The sequence below is a fragment of the Rhinolophus sinicus genome, chromosome 15 (assembly GCF_057876585.1).
Source record: "Rhinolophus sinicus isolate RSI-liver-muscle chromosome 15, RSI-T2T, whole genome shotgun sequence".
NCBI lineage: Eukaryota > Metazoa > Chordata > Mammalia > Chiroptera > Rhinolophidae > Rhinolophus > Rhinolophus sinicus.
In genome coordinates, this window is record NC_142515.1 from 30741114 (window position 1) to 30767418 (window position 26305).

The window sequence follows — 26305 nt, forward strand, 5'->3', positions numbered from 1 at the left end:
CTTATTTTGTTTAGCATCATACTCTCAAGATCCATCCATGTTGTCACAAATGTTCCTATATCATCTTTTCTTACCGCCGAATAGTATTCCATTGTGTATATATATCACAACTTCTTTATCCATTCATCTATCAAAGGACATTTTGGTTGTTTCCATGTCTTGGCCACCGTAAACAAAGCTGCAATGAACATTGGAGCACACGTGTCTTTATGGATAAATGTTTTCAGATGTTTTGGGTAGATACCCAGGAGAGGGATTGCTGGGATCATATGGTAATTCTATTCGTAATTTTTTGAGGAACCTCCACACTGCCTTCCATAGTGGTTGCACCAGTCTGCATTCCCACCAACAGTGTATCAGGGTTCCTTTTTGTCCACAGCCTCTCCAACACTTGTTACTATTTGTCTTGTTGATGATAGCCATTCTGACTGGGGTGAAGTGATATCTCATTGTGGTTTTTATTTGCATTTCTCTGATGATTAGTGATGTTGAGCATTTTTTCATATGTCTATTTGCCATTTGTATGTCCTCTTTGGAGAAATGTCTCTTCAGGTCCTCTGCCCATTTTTCAATTGGGTTGTTTGTTTTTTTGTTGTTGAGTTTCATGAGTTCCTTGTATATTTTGGATATTAGCCCCTTATTGGAGGCACTGTTTGCAAAAAACCTTCTCCCATTCAGTTGGTTGCCTCTTTATTTTGTCGATGGTTTCTTTTGCTGTGCAGAAGCTTTTAAGTTTCATATAGTCCCATTTGTTTATTTTAGCTTTTACTTCCATTGCCTTTGGAGTCAAATTCATAAAATGCTCTTTGAACCCAAGGTCCATAAGTTTAGTACCTATGTTTTCTTCTATGCAGTTTATTGTGTCAGGTATTAAGTCTTTGATCCATTTTGAATTAATTTTGGTACATGGTGACAGATAGCAGTCCAGTTTCATTCTTTTGCATGTTGGCTATCCAATTCTCCCAGTACCATTTATTGAAGAGGCTGTCTTTCCTCCATTGCATGTTTTTAGCTTCTTTGTCAAAAATTATCTGTCCATATTTATGTGGTTTTATTTCTGGGTTCTCAGTTCTATTCCATTGGTCTATGTGTATGTTTTTCTGCCAATACCATGCTGTTTTGATTATTGTAGTCCTGTAGTACAAGCTAAAGTCAGGGAGTGTGATACTTCCAGTATTGTTCTTTTTTCTTAAGATTGCTTTGGCTATTCGGGGTCTTTTGTGGTTCCAAACAAATCTGATGATTTTTTGTTCTATGTCTTTAAAAAATGCCATTGGGATTTTGATAGGGATTGCATTAAATCTGTATATTGCTTTGTGTAATATGGCCATTTTAACTATGTTGATTCTTCCAATCCATGAGCATGGAATGTCTTTCCATTTCTTTGTGTCTTCTTCAATTTCTTTCAAAAATGTTTTATAGTTTTCAGCATTTAGGTCCTTCACATCCTTGGTTAAGTTTATTCCTAGGTATTTTATTCTTTTTGCTACAATTGCAAAAGGAATTGTTTTTTGTATTTCTTTTTCTGAGATTTCATTGGTAGTATATAGGAATGCAATGGACTTTTGTACGTTGATTTTGTAGCCAGCAACTTTATGTATTCATTGATTGTTTCTAATAGCTTTTTGGTGGAGTCTTTAGGGTTTTCTATATATAGCATCATGTCGTCTGCAAAGAGTGATAATTTAACTTCTTCATTTCCAATTTGGATGCCTTTTATTTCTTTCTCTTGCCTGATTGCTCTGGCAAGGACTTCCAACACTATGTTGAAAAACAGAGGTGATAGGGGACAGCCTTGTCATGTTCCTGAACGTAGAGCAAAGGGCTTCAGTTTCTCACTGTTAATTATGAGATTAGCTGAGGGCTTGTCATATATGGCCTTTATTATGTTAAGGTATTTTCCTTCTATACCTATTTTATTTAGTGGTCTAATCATAAATGGATGTTGTATCTTGTCAAATGCTTTTTCTGCATCAATTGATGTAATCATATAATTTTTGTCCTTTATTTTGTTTATGTGATGTATCACATTGATGGATTTGCGTATGTTGAACCATCCTTGTGCCCCGGGGATGATCCCCACTTGGTCGTGATGAATAATCTTTTTAATGCATTGTTGTATTCGATTTGCTAGAATTTTGTTTAGGATTTTTGCATCTGTATTCATCAGAGATATTGGTCTATAGTTTTCTTTTTTTGTGTTGTCCTTACCAGGTTTTGGTATCAGGGTGATGTTGGCCTCATAAAATGAGTTAGGGAGTACTGTCTCTTTCTCAATTTTTTGCAAAAGTTTGAGCAGGATTGGTATTAGATCCTCTTTGAAGGTTTGGTAGAATTCACTAGTGAAGCCATCTGGTCCCGGACTTTTGCTTTTGGGAAGGTTTTGGATGACTGATTCAATTTTCTTACTGGTGATCGGTCTGTTTAGATTTTCCAGTTCTTCATGGTTCAGCCTTGGAAGGCTATATGTTTCTAAGAACTTGTCCATTTCTTCTAGGTTATTGAATTTGGTGGCATATAGTCCTTCATAGTATTCTTGGATGATCCTTTGTATTTCTGTGGTGTCCGTGATAACTTCCCCTTTTTCATTTCCAATTTTGTTAATTAGTGTCTTCTCTCTTTTTATCTTAGTGAGTCTAGCCAAGGGTTTGTCAATTTTGTTAATCTTTCCAAAGAACCAGCTCTTTGTCACATTAATTTTTTCTATTGTCTTTTTGTTCTCTATTTCATTTAGTTCTGCTCTGATTTTTGTTATTTCCTTTCTTCTGCTGACCTTGGGTTTCGCTTGTTCTTCTCTTTCTAGTTCTTTAAGGTATAACATGAGGTTATTTATTTGGGATTTTTCTTGTTTCTTGAGATAGGCCTGTAATGATATAAATTTCCCTCTTAAAACTGCTTTCGCTGCATCCCAAAAATTTTGGTAGGATGTATTTTCATTGTCATTTGTTTCCATGTATTTTTTGAGCTCTCCTCTAATTTCTTCTTTGACCCAGTGGTTCTTTAAAAGTATATTGTTTAATCTCCATGTATTTGTGTTTTTTCCTGCTTTCTTTTTGCAGTTGATATCCAATTTCAAAGCCTTGTGATCAGAGAATATGCTTGGTATGATTTCAATCTTCTTAAATTTGCTGAGGCTGATTTTATGTCCCAATATATGGTCTAGCCTTGAGAATGTTCCATGTACACTAGAAAAAATATGTAGTCTGATATTTTAGGATGAAGTGCTCTATAAATGTCAATTATGTCCATTTCATCTAACATGTCATTTAGGGCTGCTATTTCTTTCTTTATTTCCTGTTTGGATGATCTATCCATAGCTGTCAATGATGTATTTAGGTCCCCTAGAATAAATTTGTTTTGGTCAGTCAGTTTCTCCCTTTAGTTCTGTTAGTAGTTGCTTGGTATATTTTGGTGCTCCCTGATTGGGGGCATAAATATTGATGACTGCTGTGTCTTCTTGTTGTATAGTCCCCTTCACCATTATGAAATGTCCATCTTTGTCTCTTGTTATCTTTTTCACCTTGAAGTCTGTTTCATCTGATATCATTATGGCTACACCTGATTTTCTCTGGGTACCATTTGCTTGGAGTGTCAATTTCCACCCTTTCACTTTGAGTCTATGCTTGTCCTTGTAGCTGAGATGTGTCTCTTGGAGACAGCATATGGTTGGGTTTAGTTTTTTGATCCAATCTGCTACTCTGTGCCTTTTTATTGGTGAGTTCAGTCCATTTACATTTAGGGTGATTATTGATATGTGAGGATTTCCTGTCATTCTATCTTTAGTTTTCTGGTAAGGCTGTGTCTCCATTGTTTCTTTGCCTTTTTGTTGTTGTCTGTTATTTCTGTGTGTTGATATTCTATGATTTTTCCCTCTGTTTCTTCTTTTATTACAGTATATATTTCAGTTCTGGATTTTTTTTGAGTGGTTACCCTTAAGTTTATGTAAAAGAAAGTTTGATATTTAGAGTATTCCATTTTCTTCAGCACGCTTACCTTCTCCATTCCCATATTCCGGTTCAGGCCTTTACTCTCCCCCTTTTTATGTTTTGGTTGCCACAAATTGTCCCTGTTGATGGTGGTCGAATAGCCTCCTTTAGTATTTGTTGTAGTGCAGGTTGTGTATTAGAAAAATTACCTCAGCTTCTGTATGTCTGGAAAGGTTTTTATTCCTCCTTCATATCTAAAGGATATCTTTGCTGGATATATTATTCTTGGCTCATGATTTCTCTCTTTCAATAATTTGAATATTTGGTTCCACTCCCTCCTGGTTTGTAGAGTTTCTGCTGAGAAATCTGATGATAATCTTATGGGCTTTCCTTTGTAAGTTACCGTCTTCTTTTCCCTGGCTGCCTTGAGGGTTCTTTCTTTGTTGTTGATTTTAGACAGCTTCAATACAATGTGCCTTGGAGAAGGCCTGTTGGGATTGAGGTAATTAGGTGTTTTATTTGCTTCTTGGATTCGAGGATCCAGTTCTGTCCACAAGTTTGGGAAGTTCTCATCAACAATTTGTTTGAATATATTCTCTGTTCCCTTCTCTCTTTCTTCTCCTTCTGGTATGCCCGTTATTCTTATATTGCTCTTTCTGATGGAGTCAGAAAGTTCTTGTAGAGTTCTTTCATTTCTTTTAAGTCTCAAGTTACTTTCGTCTTCCATCTGTGAAATTTCCAGGTTTCTATCTTTGATGTCAGTGATTCTTTCCTCCATCTGGTCAACTCTACTACCTAAGCTGGTTATTTCATTGTTAATTTCTTCTACTGAGATCTTAATCTCCAGAAATTCTATTTGGTTCTTTTTAAAAATTTCAATCTCTTTCATAAAATGCTCACGTTGTTCTTTGATTGTGTTTCTGAGTTCATTAAACTGCCTTTCTGTGTTTTCTTGCATCTCGTTGAGTTTTTTCAGAACTGCAATCTTGAATTCTCTGTCATTTAAGTCACATATTTCAATATCGCTAAGTTCCTTTTCTGGAGACTTTTCACTTTCTTTCTGAGCTGTCTTGTTGCCTTGGTTATTCATGGCAATTCCTGATTTATTATTTCTCTTCCTAGATATCTACAGGAGTGGCTTCTGCAACATGTTGATAGGAAGAGGTCTTTCTTTTGTTTTCCAGTACTTGTTGGTAGAATGTTTTATTTTCTCTCCAATTGCAGCCTTTTTTTCTCTGTCACATGGTAGTGCTATGTTTTCTCTGCACTATTCCAGCTTCTCACACAATGGGGGGACTTCCTGGGAGACGGGCTTCTCCTCTGTTAATAGTTCGCCGGGGTCACAAGGCGCAATGTCCGTGTGGGTATGCAGAGAGCTTTAGAAGTTCCAAAGCTCTTCCTGCACCAGATTCAGAGCCCGTATGTTTCAGCAGTTCTGTTTACTCCTGCAGGGATCCGCCCAGATAGGTGGGGCCAGGGGCGGGGTGAGTTGTGAGAGGTGGCCCAGAGCAATGGCTGCGACCACCACAACAGCTGGTCCTGCTTCCACAGCTCCCTCTCCTTTGCCAGAACTAGTTGGGCTGCGAATCTGTGTCTGCGGTCCACAGTTCTCAGAACAGCAAATATTCTGCTCCTTTGATCTGACACTGCCACTGCTCCGCCTCCAGCACTGGGCAGGTGGGGGCGGGGTGAGCTCTGGGAGGGTAGGGAGGGGGCGACTAGTCTCAGTGCCTAAGGCTTCCATTCTCTGCTCGGCAGTGCGGGCTTAAACCACCAGTTTCAGCCTTCTTCCCTCAGTCTTTTCTCCGAGGTCTGTGCCATGAGCGTTGGGTTCAGCCGTGTTATATGCTGCGCCGTCAGCCCTGTGGGCCATAAACGGAGCCCTAGCAGTCTGAGTTCTTCCCTCTCCGACAGCTGCGGTAGTTCCGGGATGCAGCGAGCTCGGAGCACTGAGCTAGGTCTGCGTCCGGCAACCGCACGGCCCCGTCTCCGCACTTCTCCCTTCCCGCCTCCCCAGCTTGAGCGATTTGCCCACCTTTAGGTGAATTGAGTAGTGGGCCTCTTCGTCTTGCCTGTCTGCTGTGCAGGGAGTCCTTAGTGGAGTTATTGTTGTTCGATTAGTTGTAAATTCCAGGGTAGCTTTACAGAGGCTCACCTCACGCCATTTTGATGACCTCTGTCTGGATTTCTTTAAGTCCTTGATTGGTATATAGGAGTGTAAGAATGTTGTAGATATTATTTAAATTTACTTATCTTATTTATTTATTTATTACTGGATAAATAAATAATGGCACAGCCCTACAACGGAATGCTATGCCGCTCTAAAAAAGCATGAGGGAACTCTCGATGCACCAGTGTGAAAGTATCTCGAGGACATATTGTTCAGTGAAAAAAAGCTATGTGCAAAATAGTTGTCTTATGTATAAGAAAGTGGAAGCTAGGAACGTCTACTCCCATTTGCTTGCGTTTGTACAAGAAAAGCTGGAGGAGTACACAGGATTCTAATAGAAGTGATACATACAAGAGGTGGGTGATGAGGGTGGGAACAGGATTTGATGCAAGACTTGTCAGTATACACTGTATTATATTTTAAATGTTAAATATGTGAAGATATTACTGGTTCAATGAAATAAATTCTCATTTAAAAATTAAAAAAAATAAAATAAAAGATCACCCTGGATGCATGAGGAGAATGGATTAGGAAGAAGACGAATAGATGTGGAGGGCCAATTGAGAGGCCATTGCAGTACTCATGGAGAGAGATTGATTCTAGAGTAGTGGCTATGGAGACAGAGAAGTTGAAAGTTTTTAGAGACATTGCAGAAGTCCATAGACAGGACTGAGTTAATAACTGGGAAGGGAATGATGAATGAGAAAGAGGAGTCATGGATGACTCCCAGTTTTCTGGACCCCACCCTTAGGTGGATTCACTGAGTTGAGGAAATAGAAGGAGACTCAGTTTGTGGAGATGATGATGTGTTCGGACATACTGAGATGGTGCCAGACCTGTAGAAGGTGTTGAAGGAAGGAGTGAGTTAGATGCTGTAGAGATATCAAATAGAGACGTGAAGTGGGTAGTTGGATTTGTGGGTCTGAGCTTCATGGGGAAATCTGGGCTGGAGATTCAGATTTTGGGATCATCAGCCAATAGAGGTTTTTGAAGCACTGATAATGGATGTGAACAACCAGGGAATATAGAGTTAGAAGAAAAATGGGGTGAGGAGCCAGCCTTAAAGAATTGCAAAACATAAAGGCCCCATAGTGGAGGATAAGGCAGCGAAGAAGACCAGCAAGAGTGGGCAGAGGGGTGGGAAAACCCAGAGACTGGTGATATTGAACCAAGGAAAGAGTTTCAAAAAGGAGGCAGTGAATGCAGACCGAGAGCTGCAGACCTATTAAGTATGAGGATGGAGAACTGTTCACTGAATGTAGAGGTCATCAGTGACCCCAACAAGATCTGTCCCAGAGGCCTCTTGGGGGTGGAAGGTGGATTGCAGTGACTGAGCACTGCGTGTTTCAGAGAATAGCCCACCCTCTTCCCAGTCACCTTGGCTTGAAAACATTGATGAGTTTTCTTCAACTCTTCCTTTGTATTTGTCCCTTTCCCTCATCCTTGCTAAACCACTTCCAAGTTCTGTCTATTCTGTTTCAACAGTATCTTTTGCTTCTGTCTTCTTTTTTTCATTCATACTGCCACTTCACCAATTCCAGTCCAGCCAGGTCTCATACCAATAAACTCTACAAACACCTACTCAAAGCCCCTGTGCTCTGTTGTATGTAGGGTATAACCACCCTCTAGTCTTGCTTCCTTTCTCAGATGTTTTGTATCACCGTCCTCTTACTCTCCTATTGGATCAACTCAAGTTGCTGCCTAATTTGCCAATTCCTTTCTTTAAAATGGGGTTCTGATGGAAGGAAGTCGGCTATGTTTTTTTAAGTGTCCGTTAGGTAGGGATTTGAGTGAAAGTCTTCCATACGAGTATATCTATAGGTGGACCAGAATAAACCTGTAAACTTGAAAAGTGAGAGAGAGAGAGGTAGAGAATTAGAAGTGAGGCCGTAGAGGAGTGAAGAATCATAGGCCCAAAGTCAGTGCTTTTTGTGCCCTTGCGGGGGATGGTTTGGGTTCTGTCGAATAAGACGTGGGTAGAAATCTATTGCTTGAGATAGTGGAGATCTACAACCTAAAGACACAAGCCAATTTCAAGGTTTAAGGAAAAACTGAGGTCTAAACACCTACTGTGAAAGGTAGAGATGAAAGGGCTTTGAGGTCCTGATCACAGTGCAAATCTATAGTGCAACTTGCTCCGAACCCCAGCCTCTACTCTCTATGCCCCTCCCCTGCTTTATGTTTCTCCATTGCACTTATATGAAATCCTATTTCCAGGCTTTGGGTTATGAAATCAATTTAGTGCATTAAGACCAACATTTAAAAAAATGCTTTAAAATAGTTTTCAATTACAGTTGACATTTAGTGTTAGTTTCAGGTGTACTGCATAGTGGTTAGACATTTATATAACTTACAAAGTCATCACCCTGATAAGTGTAGTAACCCTTTGCTGACACCATACATAGTTATTACAATATTATCGACTAAATTTTCTATGCTGTACTTTACATCCCTGTGACTATTTGTAACTGCGAATTGGTACTTCTTAATCCCTTCTTTTTTTTTTCTTTTTTTTTTTTTTTTTTTTACCCAGCTCTCCACAACCCTCTCACCTGGCAACCATCAGTTTGTTTTCTATGTCTACGAGTTTGTTTCTGTTTTGTTTGTTCATTTATTTTGTTTTTTAGATTCCACATATAAGTGAAATCATATGGTATTTGTCTTTCTCTGACTTATTTCACTTAGCATAATACCCTCTAGAAAACCGGCATTTAAAAAAATCTAAAGTAGAATAGCATATAATAGGAGAGAGTGAATTCAAGTTATAATGGTCTTAGTATTGTGAAACTGTTTTTTCAATTTCATATATGCGTAAATATAAGCATATCTGTATCTATGTACTTATATATGTACATACATTTGTAGGCCTCTATTTCTTATGTATATACATAAATACAAGTGTTTTTACTGAGTGACTGTGGAAAATATATTTCTTATTGTGAGAAATACTTATTCTTATTGTCAAAAAGGTTTACAAAACCCTGTTGTGTATTATGCATTTTTAAAAAATGTATAATTTAAGACATAAAAACCATGCTTTACCTCAATTGTATTTGGCACAGTACTGGGAGATAGAACAAATACCTAAGATAATGTAAACATGAGTCATGATATTTTGTTAGGCCAAACTGGAGGCAAACCATTAGGATGTAGGTAAAGTAAAGCTAAGGTCCTTATACAATAAGTATAAAGTTTTTGTAATTCTATAAGAGAAGGCTATTCTAATGGCAGTACATGGGATCAAGAACTAGAACAGTCAGTCCTAAATACAAAGCCCTGGGTCTACATACCTTCTTGAAAAAAAAAAATCTGTGGATGGTGGCCCAGGAATTTATATGTTTCAAAAGCTTCTCGGTGATAATCTGACAACTTTGAGAACCAGTGATGTAGGCTGGAGATGCCAATGGGTTTCACCTACTGTGAGGGAGGAGGTCTCCCATGAGAGGAATGCTAAGCATACAAACCTTTTTTTAAGCCTAACACTCCAAATGCAGTGCATTTCAGAATAATTCTACCTACTTTCTTTTACGCCTTCAATTATTCTATAGCAACACAACTCAGGGGAAGTCATTTAATTAAAGAACCATTATCTATCATTTCTTTTTTTTTAAATTAAAGTGTATTGGGGTGACAGGCAGTGGAGTTAATTTGCTTTCTAATCCCTCTCTATATAGATTATAACTCCCTAATCCTTTTCCTCCAAACCCCTTCTTTAATGGAACTCCTAATGTGAGTTGCATACATTTCTCAATTATATAATACATTGGTGCCTTTGTCTGAGACTCACTGTATTTTAACATTTGTGTGCATTTTAAAGTTAAATTCTGAAGGCTTTCTATGCACCCCACTTCCTAATTAACAGTGAACATAAAATGTTAGTGTGATAAATATTAACCATGCATAACAGGGAATATTCAGAATCAATCTAGGCTGCTTTTTTCCCTGTCCCTCCAAGGTAAGATTTATACTCTGCAAGATTTGGGAGAATGAATGTACAATTTGGACAAATACTTCCCTGAATACCAGTATTACTTAATGTAGTAATTATGGGATTTTTAAATGCCAATTAGTTTTGTTTCATTTGTATGAATTTATGAATATAATAAAACACTTTTGAAAAGCTAATCAAATAAAACAATCTAAGATTTAATTATCAGCTTTTTATACATTTTATGAACCAGATTGTCTCTATTGCCAAAATCACTTACATGACTTAGGAATCACAGACTCCTCTGAAATCTTTGATTTTGTTCTTAGAATGAAAATGATGTGTTTTTTTTTCATGTTTTATGTACTCACAGTTTTTTTAACAAGCATAAAAAAGTACAAAGAAAAAGTTTTAAACTAGTAAAATCTCTACAACTCATAAAATTGCTATTAATATTCTGGTAGATATTATATTTTTTTAGACATCTCAGTCCACCCGCTACACACACACACACACACACACACACACACACACTCATACAAACACCTAGTTTTACATTAAAAATATTAATATATGACACTATTACTTGTGTTTTACGGCTAGGCATTATTTTCTGTCCACTTGTTTGTTGTTTTGGTTTTCGTATCAGTAAATAGATATATACATCATAGGTTACATGACACATATTTTTAAACTGATATCCTATTGATAGATATTAAGATTGGATCTTTTTTCCCCTCGCTTATGTGTTTAGTTAACATCCTTGCACGTGAATCATTTTGCACCTGTATGTTTATATTCTCAAGACAAATTTCTAGAAGTCTTGATTGCTCAGCCTGAAGGTAAATGTGTATTAATTGCCAAACTGCCCTCTAGTCCTGTTACCTGATTTGACTCTCTCACCAGCAGGATGATAGAGTGCTTTTTCCCCCCACACCTCCCTTATATTGGATTTCTTAAACATTGACAAATGACCGAAAAGTATGTCATTATTTAAAAATTTGCATCTCTTTGATTGTTAGTGAAGTTGTACATATTTCTAAGTGCTTATTGGCTATCCTTATTTCTTCTTTGATTAATTGCTTCAGTATTTTTATTGGGATAGTTGTTTTTTATTGACCTGTGGGATAGTTGTTTTTTATTGAAAGGAGTCCTTTCAATATTGGGATATTGTTATTTGGACTCCACATTTGTCATTTGACTTTTAACTCTGTAAATAGTGATTTTTAAAGTAAATGCCATTTATTTTTTGTTTTTGTGTATAAAATTTTTGTCAAAAATGTATCACTATGTCATTATATAGTTTTAGGCTTTTGTATCATGGTTAAGAAAGACCTTTGTCCTTTCAGGATTGCATAAATACCCATATTTCCTGAAAATAATTTTAGGTTTTAATGTTTTTACATGGTAATCTTTGATCCGCCTGGGATCGATTTATTATTTTTTTACACTAAACTTTTTATTCCAAACTCTAACTCTATCACAGGGCCCTTGCATCACCTCTTTCCAATTCTTAGCATTTTTTTCTTTTTTTTTTTAAATTTCTTTTTAATCATAGTCGACGTACAATATTACATTAGTTTCAATATTTACATACCTTATGTAATGATCACCATAATAAGTCTAATAACCATATGTCATGGTACATACTTATTTCGATATTATTGATTATAATCCCTATGCTATACATTACATCCCCATGACTTACTTTATAACTGGAAGTTTGTACTTCTTAATTCCCTTCCTTATTTCCACTCATTCCCCCACCTCCCTCCCTCTGGCAACCATAAGTTTGCTCTTTGGATATATCATTTGCAAATATCTTCTCCCATTCTGTTGGTTGCCTTTTTGTCTTGTTGATGGTTTCCTTCACTGTGCAAAAATTTTAGTTTGAGTTAGTCCCATTTGTTTATTTTTGCTTTGGTTGCCTTTGTTTGCCTGAAGAGACATATCCAAAAAAAATTGCTAAGACTGATGTCAAAGAGTTTACTGCCTATGTTTTCTTATAGGAGTTTTATGGTTTCACGTCTTACCTTTACGTCTTTAATCCATTGTGAGTTTATTTTTGTGTATGGTGTAAGAAAGTGGCCTAGTTTTATTTTTGTGCATGTATCTGTCCAGTTTCCCCAGCACCATTTATTGAAGAGACTGTCTTTTTCTCATTGTATATTCTTGCCTCTTTTGTCATAGATTAATTAATTGACCATATAAGTAAGTGAGGGTTTGTTTCTGGGCTCTCTATTCTATTCCATTGATCTACATATGTTTCTGTTTTTGTGCCAGTAACATATTATTTTGATTAGTATAGCTTTGTAGTATAGTTTGAAATCAGGGAGTGTGATACCTCTAACTTTGTTCTTCTTTCTCAAGATTGCTTTGGCTATTTGGAGTCTTTTGTGACTCCATATAAATGTGAGGATTATATGCTCTAGTTCTGTGAAAAATGCCATTGACATTTTAATAGGATTTGCATTGAATCTGTAGATTGCTTTGGATAGTATGAACATTTTAATTCATTCTTCTAATTTATGAGCATGGTATATCCTTTCATTTATTTGTGTCCTCCTTAATTTCTTCTATCAGTCAATAGTTTTCAGAGTACAGATCTTTTACTTCCTGTTTAAATTTATTGCTAGGTGTATTATTCTTTCTGATGCAATTGTAAATGGGATTGTTTTCTTAATTTCTCTGTCTGATAGTATGGCATTTATTTTTGAGTAGGAAGAAAGATAAGCCAGTTTTATTTTTATCCTAATTGCTAGCCAGTTGTTAGGCTTCATGAATGTCTCTTTTATTACTGATTTAAAATGACTCATTTTCTTACATTAAATTTCCTGATATATTTGGATCTGTTCTATTCTATTGATCTGTCTATTTCTGGATAATTCTTATTGAGATTTTTTTTCCTGTGGCGTTTTACTATTTATAGGATAAGTATCCCTTAATTTTTTTCTTTTTCAGGTTTTCTGTCTATTTTTGCATATTTACTTGATGAAATTAAAAATCACTTGATCACACTAACCAACATCCTTCCTGGGTTTTCAACTGGAGTTATACAATATTTCTAGATTAATTAAGGAAAAATTGGCACTTTTATAATACCAGGTTTTCTTATTTTAAAAAAAGTATTTCCCCCATGGGTCCAAGCATTCTCTTAGGTCTTTCAGTAGCATTTTATGTTTGCTTCCTATAAGCTTAGCCATTTTAATAGATTTTTCTAGATATTTTAATTTTTTGATTTTTGTTGTGCATAGAATTATTTACTTTTATAATATTTTCTAATTGTTAATTTTTTTAAAAAAACTATTGAGTTTTGTTTATTTATTTTATTTCCAGACACTTTAATAAGCACTCATTTTTTCTAATCGTCTCTTGGTTGACTTTAGCCTTCACTCATTAAGAGGTACCCAGGAGACTGAAGAAGCAGATATAGCTCCCTTACTGGAGAATATGACTTGAGATCATTAGAGAACTTGGCATAAAATAGAAGTTTATGGAATATAATCTGTACATTCAGAAAGGACCAAATATGGGCCAATCCCACATCACTGAAATGTAATATAAGTCAGACTAAGTATGTTAGAATGAACCATGCTGTTCTTATGAGATTATTTAATATTCTGAGATGTCCTTAATCTCAATTAATTCATCTCTCAGGATTAATCTTTATGAATTCTATATTATTCATGTGAACTGGAGAAAGGCTGGATTTAATTAAGCCTGATGATAATATTTGAGTAAGGAAAACGTGAAGGATGGAAGGGAGAACTGAACTGATTTCTTCAAAAATAGAGTTCACCAGGTTATGAATTTTAGACCGGCTAATTTTTTTTTGGTATAACTTCACAAATGAAATGTAACTTGTTTTCTTGTCGTGAGTAATCCTATTTCCTCCTTCCAACAAACACCTGTTCTATAATAACTACCCACCATCCTGACCCCCTAGTTCAGTAGGTGTAAGATGGTCTGACATTGCCATCTGGTGGCTACCTGGGGAACTGTATGAACAAATCTTTTCCTGTTGGACCTGCAGCCTGGGTTGGTATCTTGGAGGCCAGATCCTGGTTTGGGAATAAGCCAGCTTATGCCTGTGGCTACAGCAAAAGAGAAGATAATCGAAGTCCCAGTCCTAACAAATTTGGCCTCGGTGAGCTGGGAAACAAGGAAGGAGCCAATGTCTACATCTACAGGAGCTGATAGACAGTTAAGGACTAGGTCCAAAAGGAGAGGTCTGCAAAGGACTTCCGGCTAGAGAGAGAGCTCCTGAACCAAAGCAAAGAAAGGGAGACTTTTGTTTTTCCCTTAGTGAACCATCTGCATTCAGTGTTGGGGCAGGGATCAGCTTAAGTGTGGTCTTCCAGTCAATTTGAACACCTTTTTTCAGGGGTTTCCGTGGTACTTTCTTTTTTTTTCCCTTAAAAATTTCCTCCCATAGCTAAAAACTCAGACAATTTTAGAAAATGCCACATAAGGCAAAGGCTACTTCACATTATCCTTCTCTTGCTTTCTCTTTTCACTTTCCCTCTCTCTTTCCTCTTCCTCCCTTCCTCCCTCCTTCTGACCTCCTTTTCTCTTTTCTCTTCCTTTTCAGCTCTTACTCTTGCGTTCTCAGGAAAACCTCTCTCTTTCTCATCATTCTATTGGGGAGCCAAAACATAATCCGAGTTACAGCTGATAAGCCTAAGGATGGTGCTTGTGGGTCAGTATTATCGAGGCAAAGGGAAAGCAGAGGTTGGGAAGCGAAGAACAGGCATCCTTGGACGGGATCAGGAGTCCTTTCAGCATTACCATGAGGCTGTCTTCTTGTTCAACCCGGACATGATTTTCCCGTGCCTGCATTCAAGAGTTTTGTGTGTTTTATTCGCTGCCATATCCCCAGCATTTAAAATAGCACCTGGCATCTAGAAGGAGCTCTATTAATGTTTGTTGAAGGAATGAATAAATAATCTTGATTAATAATCCAATCTGGCTTATTCCTTTTTACTGTATTTCAGTTATACCTTGTAAGTTTGCAATGATGCTAATTTTCATGGTGAAGGCATGGTTTTTGACTTTTGGGGACGATTTAAGCATAAGACATGAGGCTATTTCTAGCACAAAAATAATTATTTTCAAAATTTCAACCTACTAGCTGACAGACTTTCAGAAAATAACCTGTTGGTAAATTGGGGACTCTCTGTACCTTTCCTTTTCATGTTTCAAGAGTGTATCTTTTATATACATACATGAAGTATAAAAACAACAAAATGACCAGCTTTTACCTTAACTTCTCAAGTGCTCTTTGCATCCTCCCCAAAATAAAAGCCAAGACCATTAAATACAGAGGAGAAAACAGATTTGGAAAACTGAAAATGACAAGCATTTGGCAAATGTCTTACTGTATGTTTTCTGTTTGCTGAGTCTCTTTTGCATTATAAATCCTTGATAACAGACGGAGAAATGTTTATTCTCTATATAGAACTAAGCACAGAAAAAATGTGTTTACCTAATATTTTTTAGACCTGTACCCTTTCTTGTGAGCCTTCTCAAGAGAGGAGAGAGTGTTTCTCCGACATTACTCTCGTGTGAGAATCTTCTGGGGGTAAAACAAGGGTCACTTGCTATTGTCTATTCCAAAACCAGAGGGTTTCCTAAATATCTCACAAATCTCTGTGATCTTAAAGAAGTGCTTTCACTGCAATGCAGAGCCATTAAAATGAGTTAAAAGCTGAACTGAATTAAGACAGCTGAGCAGATCAGTGGGTGTGTAATATCAGACTGTGGTAGACCTTAGTTAGTTGGTGAGGATGTGTCACAACATCCCACATCAGGCTTCACATTTTGTTCCTGGCTCATTTCGGTGGCAGTGGTCATAGGAGGGCGGATGTTTAATCTTCAGTTCATTGACTACATGCAATGTGAGAAGTTACCCGGTGTGAAAAGAGCATGAACTAGTATTACAGGCACAGTGCTCTTACTGAATCCTGGTAGCACCTCTAGCTAATTGTGTGACCAGGAATACAATAAGTAACTTCTCAGAGCCTTGGTTTACCTTTCTGAAAAATGGGAATAATGATGCCTACCTAGAAGGGCTATTGTGAGGAATGGAGCTACTAGGTATAAAGGCTAGCACGTAGCTGGAGGTACTTGCTAGTTGATGAGTTGTGGTCACTGTAGTCACACGTTCTATTTCCATTTCTCCCCTAGGTACCTTGGGATCACGAGGCCACTGACGTATCCTGTGCGGCAGAATGGAAAATGCATGGCAAAAATGATCCTCTCCGTCTGGCTTCTTTCCGCCTCCATCACTTTACCCCCACTCTTTGGATGGGCTCAGAATGTAAATGACGACAAGGTGTGCCTGATCAGCCAGGATTTTGGCTACACGATTTATTCCACCGCAGTGGCATTTTATATCCCCATGTCCGTCATGCTTTTCATGTACTACCAGATTTACAAGGCCGCCAGGAAGAGCGCTGCCAAACACAAGTTCCCTGGCTTCCCACGCCTGCAGGAGCCGGACAGCATCATCTCCCTGAACGGCATGGTGAAGCTCCAGAAGGAGGTGGAGGAGTGTGCCAACCTTTCGAGACTCCTCAAACACGAAAGAAAAAACATCTCCATCTTTAAGAGGGAACAGAAAGCGGCCACCACCTTGGGGATCATTGTCGGGGCCTTCACCGTGTGCTGGCTGCCGTTTTTCCTCCTCTCCACAGCCAGACCCTTCATCTGTGGCACTGCCTGCAGCTGTATCCCGCTGTGGGTGGAGAGGACATTTCTGTGGCTGGGCTATGCAAACTCTCTCATTAACCCTTTTATATATGCCTTCTTCAACCGGGACCTGAGGACCACCTATCGCAGCCTGCTCCAGTGCCAGTACCGGAATATCAACCGGAAGCTCTCGGCTGCAGGCATGCATGAGGCCCTGAAGCTTGCCGAGAGGCCAGACAGGCCCGAGCTTGTGCTGTAAGGTCATTTATCACTATTTTCCTTTCATCCCCCCAACTGTTCTCTAGAACGTCTTGAATGAAACATGTCTCAGAAAGCTTCCTGCATTTGTAGCTGCCTTATATTCTACTAAGCATATTAGACTTGAATTTAGAATTCTATGGATTCCAGTCCTCTACCCAACAGCATTCTGAAAGCCAAAGATAGGTACTTAGTTGGTTTGGAAGCCGAGACTGATGTGCCGATGAGCTGCAGTTAATACGCTTGACGACAAAGAAAATGATGTTTCCCATCCTTTCTCCATTAATAACATCCAAATGATGTCCGTATATTTCTAATTACTGTAACATTATAATTTTCGTTGCTATTACTCTTACATCCAGTAAAACTTTTTTTGATGGCCTCAACCCTTACTGATAAAGAAAGCAGTTCACACAGATTGGAAGCTACAGAGCTTTTAGGAAGTGCTGCCTGCTTTCTTGGGAGTTGAGAACTGGTAGAGAGTTGTTGAGTTTGTCTAGGAGGCATTAATGACTTTCCAGGAAGCAGTTGCAATAGGGTGTTGGGATCTGAAAAAAGAGTGCAAAGGGCCAGTGGTGGTAAGGAAATGGACCCTTCCCATGTAACCCACTGTAATGACTTTAACATTGTAAAGAAGGTAGGAGACAGTATAGTAATTAGAGTTGTTAGCAGGTCAGATGAAGATTTTGCTTTAAATTTGAGGTAGAGGAGACATCGTCGTGATGGAAAGCTGAGGGGAAAGACACTGGAATGAGAAGATGGAAGGTGCTGGTGAGAGAGAGCCCATTAGTGTTGGGCATGTGAGAGGAGACGGCAGTCCTCTTCACTACACCTGGCAGGAGGGAATGGACCAGAGAACCATGGACCACTGTAGCTGACAGGGACCTTCCCAGTCATCTTGTCCAGCCAGACCCTTCATTTGACAGAAGTGAGATGGCCCTGTAAGCTCGTGGCACCAGTAGCTAGGTCTAGATTCCACATCATCTGAATCTTACTTCTATCTTGTTTTCATGCATTAGACTCCTTTGTGTGTAATAAAGGTGGCAAGGTCACCTCTGTGCTCCCAGGTATCTTGGGAACAGCCCTGCTCAAGGAGAGCACCAAAGTACCCTCAGGGATTACAATAGACTCCAGAGGCTCCAAATGTAGGCTACTCCCCCAAATGGCTCTGAACACTTCTAGGAACTCATCCTGTTCGCTAACTTCACTAGAATGAAGCAGGCAGAAACATCCCCTAGCAGGGATGAGGGAAACCAGAGATTGTTTTTTGGCCTGGGAACTCCAAGTTGTGGGACTACAGATAATGCTAGTTCTTGAACCTGGGTGTAGCTTCACAGGTATTCATTTTTACATCTGTTAGCTATCCTCTTTTGTACATAATGAAAGTGTTCAAATAAAAATGTTAAAAACAATTTTTTTTGAAGAATACAATTTTTGCTTCTAGAATATGCACTATGGCAAACCTGTATCCCCAGAGATCTTTCCAGGACTATAAGATTGTTACTGAATTGACCACTAGTGTTTGCTCACCAGATTGTAAGTTCCTTCAGAGAAGGAGCTGTGTCTTAGTTAGATTTCTATTTACAGATCTAGTACAGTGACTGGCACACAATAGATGATAAATAAAAGTGATAATGGCTAACAATTATTAAACACCTTTCACATGTTATACACCATTCTACTTGCAATGTTAGGTGCTTCTAGCATCCCCAATTTTCTGAAGAATAACTGAAGCTCAGGGACATAAAGTAACTTACCTAAGGTCACATAGCCCCTAAGTGGTAGATGTACAAATTACCCCAGTGCAACTGTATTTGTCCAATGATTTCAGTCTGTAGTCAGTGAAGAACTATGGAATGTTTTTGAGCTGGCTGGGAATTGTAGCCATCAGCTGTCTAAAAAGACCATTACAAAAATCTGTTAGTAGAAGTAAGTTAAGTTTGTTAGACTTAGTGGTGTGTGGCAGGACACCTTCTTGACAGAGTTTTGGTAGTTTCTCAGATGGAGGAAGTAAGGAAAGTATATTCATAGAGTTTTAGGGCTTGTGCTGGGTGACGTGAGGGTGGGGAGCTGGAGAGGACTGGGCAGTGTTTATGATATAGTAGCTTCGGATTGGTGGGCGCAGCTCAGTGAGGGCCTTAAAACCAGGATTAGCAAGCAAACTATTAGTCTTGCAAAGTAAGCTGTACTGTTGGTGTGGAGTCTTCTTTTGGAAGCAACTATTTCCTGGGATAAATAGCTGGATGATTCTGCCTAGTCCCAGAGCTGTTTAGCACAGGAACAGGAGAGCATGTTGGTTTCGGTTCTCAGGAGTAACATGCTGAGACGTGGGTTGAGGAAAGTCTGTCTGGCAGCAGTGGGAAGGGCAGTTAAAATAGAAAGTCTCATGGCAGAGAGTCCAGTTAAGCAGCCAGTGTAGAAACTAGGAAGGAACAAAGGAGATCTTGAACTAGAGAACACCCCTGTTTTGTACGCCTCCTATACAGTCACAGAACTGGAGAGTAATTTTATTGATTTTTTTAGATAATATTTCACACAATTCAGATAGTTCACAAAATACAAAATGTTCAAATGTCACACAAATAGGTTCTCCAGTTTAAAATAATAATATGCCCCATGTATTGAAGATTCACTCTCGGGCACTATGCTGAGACTTCATGTGAATTATATCACTTAATCCTTAAAACTATGAGAAGTTGGTTTTCTTCATCTCTGTTCTGAAGATGACAAAACAAGGGCTTGGGAGCTCAAATAATTTTCCCAAAGTCATACATATAGAGAGTGATAGAGCTGGATTTGACCCAGGAAATCTGTGTGTTGAGAAGTGCGTTTAACTTCCGTGCTACTGTGTCTTTTATAAAAGTAAATCAGCTAACGTAGCTTACAAGGATATTTACCTCTGTGTCTTTAGCTAGTGTGGACACTTGGGTATTGTTTTCCGGTTAGTCTAAGACAGCAAACTGTTAAGCTGTGAAGGGCCAGATAGTAAATACTTCAGGCGTTGATGGCTGTAGGTCTCTATTGAAACTCCTCACTCTGTCTTAGTAGTGAGAAAGCAATCACCAAATGAGTACGTAAGACTTTGTTTACAAAAACAGGTGGACAGCTGGATTTGGCCTACAGGTCATGTTTGCTATCCTCTGGTCTAAGAAAATGACTGTCCCGTCATTACATCTCTCTGTGTTTGAATTTATAGTTATTGATTGTACTTAAAATTATAGAATATTAAAATCATTTCAGATGATTGGCCTAAATACCCATTAACTTTTAAGAAATTTCTAAGAGAGAGTTGCAATAGGTGCTATTTAAAACATTCTATACCAGGAAGCTTTCCAGTCAGTTCCAATGTGGGAAGACGCCTTTTTAAATTCTTGTTCATAACTGTGCCATCATTGAGGAGGATGCAGAAAATGCACGCTGCCTTTTCTGTCCTAGTGCACATATTCCTAATGGACAGACCGTACACAAACACACACATATGCACATTCACCCTTTTTGTAATGAGAGCAAATGGAAGGGGAAGACAGGAAAGGCTCTACGATTCAAAGGAGAGGAAAGTAATTCGGAGCTTACCCTCACCCGATCCAGGAAGACTTCCTGAAGGATATGTCTGTGAAGGTGGTCAAAGCATTTGTAACGAAAGGAGTGTAGAAATGGTTCTCCAGGTGAAGGGGACATTTCACGTAGAGGCACCCTTATGCAACGGAGAGTCTGGCTGAAGCTAAGTATTGGGTGGGGGAAGATTTGGATATCACAATGGAAAGGTAGAATAAAATTAAATTATGAAGGGTCTTCTATTCCAGCCTCAAGAATTTGAGATTTTAGTGTAGACAAGTTGTTCTCAACCAGGGGTGATTTTGCCCCCAAGGAACATTTGACAAGTCTGGAAATGTTTTTGGTTATTACAGCTGGGGGAGGGGAGTACCTACTGGCATATAGTGGGAAGAAGCTGGGGATGCTGCTAAATGCCCTGTAATACACAGACAGCTCCCCACAAAAGAATTACCTGGCCCAAAATGTCTATAATGCTAAAGTTGAGAAACGCTAGTGTGGACAGTAGTAATCCATTGATTCTCTGCAAATAGGAGAATGGAATTATTGAAGCGATGAAGACTGATTCAGTGGCACCATGTGGGACGAATCAGAAGTTGGAGGCTGGACGTAGACTGTCTTCAATGGCTAGTTTTCTCCAGAAACATTTGAGGGCCTACTATGTACAAGGCACGGTGCCAGGCATGGCCAGGGATGGAAAGATGAATAAGTGACAGTTCTTGCCTCTGGAATCGCATGGTCCAGTGGGCCGAGATGGCAGTAGATGTGGTCTGGTGGTAGCTAGTAAAAGACTAGTGACCAAAATACCACACACAGTTCACACTTTGCACAGTTACATTTAAGTAAACACGAGTTGGGTAACCCCAAACAACTCGTAACTCGACTGGAGTCTCTAAAAAAATGACACGGTGTCCAACCCATTGCTCACAGCAAACCTTCATAGAAGCCTTTGTTCCCCACCCATCTCTCCGATGCTCATATTTCTTGGGCCATCCTAGACACAAAGCGCTCTTCCTGCGAATCTCACCAGCCCTGTTCTCCCACTCTGGATGCTTAGGTTCTAGTCTCTTTTTCTTTCCCCCCAACTGCATTCTTGGCTCTAGTGTTTTTCTCCTGCATCATAGTTTTCTTCCTGTATAAACAGTCTACTAGACTGTGTATTGCTACTTCCAAATATTTACCCACTTCTTCCCATTTTCTTTATCAGCAAGAGGCTCAGGTGTCTAGCAGGTGCTTAGGAATCTTCCCTGGGATACGGAAGGACTAGAGGGCAAAGGCCATGACTACTTCACTGGTAATTTTAATCCACTATCTTTAACCTTTGTCCTCTTTTCACAAGTATTCAAATACCGATAATATAAAATCAAATGTGATATAAGCAGGGATTTTTTTTCCTTTTTGTTGACTTTATGGATTTTTTTTTGAATTGCCTAAATTGCTATTAAATGTCATATTTTGATGACTTTCGTTCTTTGACACCATATTGTGAGCAATATTGAAAAGCAGTTTCTAAACTACTTCCATATAAAAGACTTTCATGAAATTGTTTTGAAGTAGCTCTTCCTTTCCTGCTCCCTTCTTCTCTTTGGTGATGTATTGTCTTTCTCTTCCAAGAGCCTCTTATGATCCCTGTCGATCACAGTGGTTAATCATAGCGGAGTAACCTTGGGTTCCTGCCGTGAATTCTGTCAACATACTGCTCCAGGGTTTGTGCTGAAGCTTTGGAGTTCAGGGACATTCTACCTTTTCTTTATGGAAACCAGTGATTAGAAAAATCAAACGAAATGGGTCCCAGTAGGAACTGGGAAGAAGTATCAAGGCCCCTGAAACTTTAGGTTTCTGTGGTGGGATGTTGCCTTAAAGACAGAAATATACCAAAAAGTTTGCTATTTCATCGATGATTTCACCCCCACAGTAGTATTTTCCTCATCCTTAACTAGCCGGAATTTGCACTTTATTTTTATTAAATAATCAATGCGTAATAATAATAGCTTTTTTACTTCATGCTTTACAGTTCTCTATATTTTAATTTTGTGACATCTCGTTAAACGACAGGCAATTAACCTCTCGTGAGTTTTCAAAAAAAAAATTGTTTTTGTTTTCTAAGTAGAGAGTAAATACACATAGCACAAAGTAAAATCAAGCAGTACAGATGGGTATAGAAGAAAAATAAGCCTTGGGGGGATGTCTCAGGAAGAAAATATCTGTGGTGGACATCATGAAGGAGGTGATCATTGGGGTGGGTCTTGAATAAAGAGTAGAATTTTAATAAGGGATGTGAGGGACGGAGGTGGGGTTGGGGTTTGTCAAAGCAAAGGTGAGAGTATGGACGGCAGCACACAGGTTTGGATGCGGTAGGTAAGGAACCTGGGGCATGTCTCCAGCAGAACTTGGAAGCTGGGTCGAGTGGGGGTCATCACAGAGGGCCAGGTGGCTGTGTGGGTGGGAGGAGAGATGAAGGCCTTTGAGCCGGAGTGAGACCAGGACTGCAGTGTAAATAAGGGTTCACAGCGGGAGAAGGGAGATGGGTTAGGAGACCAATGTGAAAGTAAGGTTTCCTGTCAGGAAGGCCCACCCTGGAGGGTGGCATCGAGACTTGGAAAGAGGCCAAGGATGTCTGGACGTTTGGAAGTTGACTAGCAGGTGGGTGGTGAGGAAAGGGAGACGTCCGAGGTGGCCCTGTGGCTCGAGGCCTGAGGGATTCAGTACAGTGCCTGGGCTGCTGAGAGCTGCAGATGAAGTACGGTCTCCTCTGTGCTGAGAAGAGGCAGGGCCCCTGCTAGGAATTAGTGTGGAGCGCTGTCGGCGACACAACCCGTTTTCAGAACCTGCTCTCAGATACCCAGGAGCCTGGAGCCGTGGACCTGAGCTGAGACGTGGCCTCAGGCGTCATTGTGTGAGGTGAGGGACAAAGCGAGAGATGGTGTCTGGTGGAGAAACCGATCCTGTTATCGGGAAAACCCGTTTTTGGAGTCTTCGTAGCCAAATGAGGGGGCACTTTCAATGGGATGGGGAGGCAGAGGCTGGGGGTGTAGTGGCAGGCCCTGGAACCTCATAGACCTAGCTGTCAAGTATAAGCATGTACCATGGTTTGGTAAGTTGAGTCCTGTGAAGGTACAGAGTTAGGGGAGTGTGGATCTACTGTCTTTCCACGAAAATAAGACCTAACCGGAAAATAAGCCCTAGCATGATTTTTCAGGATGACATTCCTTGAACAGAAGCTCTAATGCATTTTTTAGAGCAAAAATTAATATAAGACCCAGTCTATTTTCAGGGAAACATGGTAGATGGAAGGTGCTCTACACCAGGGAGAAAAAGGCTCTTCCGTTGGTCTCAGCCGTTGGTCAAGACTTCACCCATGACTCCACCCATGACTCATGCTACTTCTGTGAATCTGGGAGGAAGGAAGTGTGGGTGGTGGTGTTTCCTGGTCTCTGCGCACATGGCTTACTATAATGCAACCTCAAGGTTTCCAGGAGAGACCATTTGTCATTAGTAGTCACCATTATTCTTTTCAAGGAGGGCAAGTGCAGTAGTAGTTTGCAAGGATTTTTGAGAGTGGAGCCATTTTTGGCTACAGCTGTATTTATACAAGCGAATTTCTAAATGGGGTATCTGGGGCAGATTTGCAAATAAATGAAGGCCCTGGCAACTTGTAAAAGTTATAAAATCTACGAAAAAAAGTCACAGCCCTTTTTCTTTCCCTTTAGAGATGCTCGTAACCCCTTAGGAGCCACAAATGATTCAAATTACTAAATGCTGTCAAAATTAAATCCACCCACCTCAAAACACTCAACATTTATGGTTCTGCTAAAGCATTTTTTTGTCTTCTTTCTCTCTCTTTATAGACAAAACTCTGACTACTGTAGAAAAAAAAGTCATGATTCATGATCAAAAGCGAAATCGTGGAGACAACAAAAACAAGGCAAGACAGAGTTGGCGACAGAAGGAAATCATTTGCTGAAACTATGGAACGTGGCTTCTGTCCTTTCTTGGGAGGGCTCAGATGTGACAAGCAGGGTGACCTCTTGTACAAAGTATATTATGAGGGAGATGGTGACCTCCTTTTTTTCCTGTGGATCAGTGCTATTGTGTGCAATTGAAAATAGCCCTCAGTTAAAGACAGCCAGATCAGCTCAGCTGTAAGCAGTCGAACAGGGCTGAATGCCAGAAAGCAAACCGTTTCTGGTGCTTTGCGTATGTCCAAGTCCATGCAAGTGGCAGTGAGTTCCAGTGTGCGCTTCCCATGCTTCCAAGTCTAGGCATTGTGGTGAATATCCAGGAATCGTTCATGAGGCAGAATTTCTTTTGTTGTAGGACAGAAGGGTGTTTTTCTAAGCTAACTGCAGTCAGCATAGTGTTGAATATGTTGCATGTCTGTGTTAGAAAACAGAATCCCGCCATCAGCTCATACAAATGATTTCCCAGAGCAGTGTCTGTTTTAAGCTTCTGTCAAACAGTTTGGCTTTTCTGCAGGGTCCCTGTGACTTTCCCACCAACGTACTTTCTTTGTTAACTCACTTACTGTTATGGTATAACTCAGGAACAGATCTCAGGATGGAGACGATCATAAAACTGGAATAAAGCTTTTCTTGGGCTCACACTTCTTCCAAGCAGTCCTGAGACGTGAGAGAGATTCCTTCCCTGAGGATTTCTACCAGGATGAAGAGTGAGTGCCACCTTCCTGCTCTGTAGGCTAACGTGGGTGTCGGCACTAAACGGACTCTCATTCCCCCCGGGTGCAGTGGGCGCACAGGCTGGCTCATTACTGTGTGTCTGGGGGAGGAAGTAGGGGAATAGTGGGCTTTCCATGAAAGGCGATACTTCTGGAGGTGAAGCATCAGTACGTCAGTTCTTGTTGAGTAGCACTGTGTTCAACTGAATTGTGTGAACCGGAGGTCACCTGGGCCACTCTTGGTAAACACTCCCGAATACCATTCTGTTCCTTCTGGAAGACTCATTGTTGTGTTCTCTGTATCTTAAATCAAATGTGTGCCTGGGCAATTCTGTTCTCCTCCCCTCTCCCTCCCCAAAGTGGTAGGCATTAGGGCAGACGAGGAAACAGAAGAGGACAGCATTTTTTTTTTTTTTCAGTTGAACTGTGTAATGTTATGAGCTAAGGAGACAGGAAGACAGGAGATGAGAAAAGAAGAGTACCTCTAAGGGGGAAAAAATGAACGCAAACCTTCATTTGATAAAAGAGAACTGAAAGAGAATACTATTTTCCTACCATAAATGTAGATGTTCCCTCACAGGATAACGTGGAATTCCAATGTGGATTATGGATTTTTTCCAACTTTCGCTGACATTGCTTCTTATCAGATACAGGGAAGGGTCTGCCTTTCCTGAAAGGGGAGGTGGGCCTGTCCTTTGAGACAAAGCTTGTACAAATTCCTGAACCGCAGATTTGCAAAAGTGACTGTATATACTTATACTCATAATTTAAATGGTTAATTCTGGTCAGATAAATGTTGTTAAATTTGAAAATGTTTTATTACTTTACATCAAATAAAGTTTATTTATAGCTGTAATAAAGCAACGTAAGTAATGATTTTTAATTGAAGGTCTGGTGTCATAAATGTTGGCTATGTAGAATGGCAGAAGGGCAAGCTTTATATATTTGCTAAATTCTAACAGGTAATCAAGACAGTTCTGTAATTAATTGCATTTCACTGTGAGGATTCATCCGTTTTGTAAATTTTTTAAGAATGAGCATTCATTTCTGATTGATGAACGTTTATTGAACTCCTGCTATATTCAGCACTGTGGACAACGAAGGAA

The 26305-nt window shown here is 39.5% G+C and overlaps 1 protein-coding gene across 2 annotated transcripts in view; it reads left to right on the top strand.

Moving 5' to 3' along the window:
- HTR7 (5-hydroxytryptamine receptor 7) overlaps positions 1-26059 on the top strand; it is an 80815-nt gene extending 54756 nt beyond the window's left edge. The window contains exons 2-3 of one of the 2 annotated variants that reach the window (XM_088791959.1): positions 16211-16974; positions 24373-26059. In XM_088791959.1, coding sequence (XP_088648085.1) covers positions 16211-16973 — 763 coding nt within the window. In that variant the 3' untranslated portion in view covers position 16974; positions 24373-26059. The remainder of the gene's footprint in view (positions 1-16210; positions 16975-24372) is intronic. The other variant, XM_019739117.3, reaches the window with a different exon arrangement.
- Positions 26060-26305: the final 246 nt, after the last annotated feature.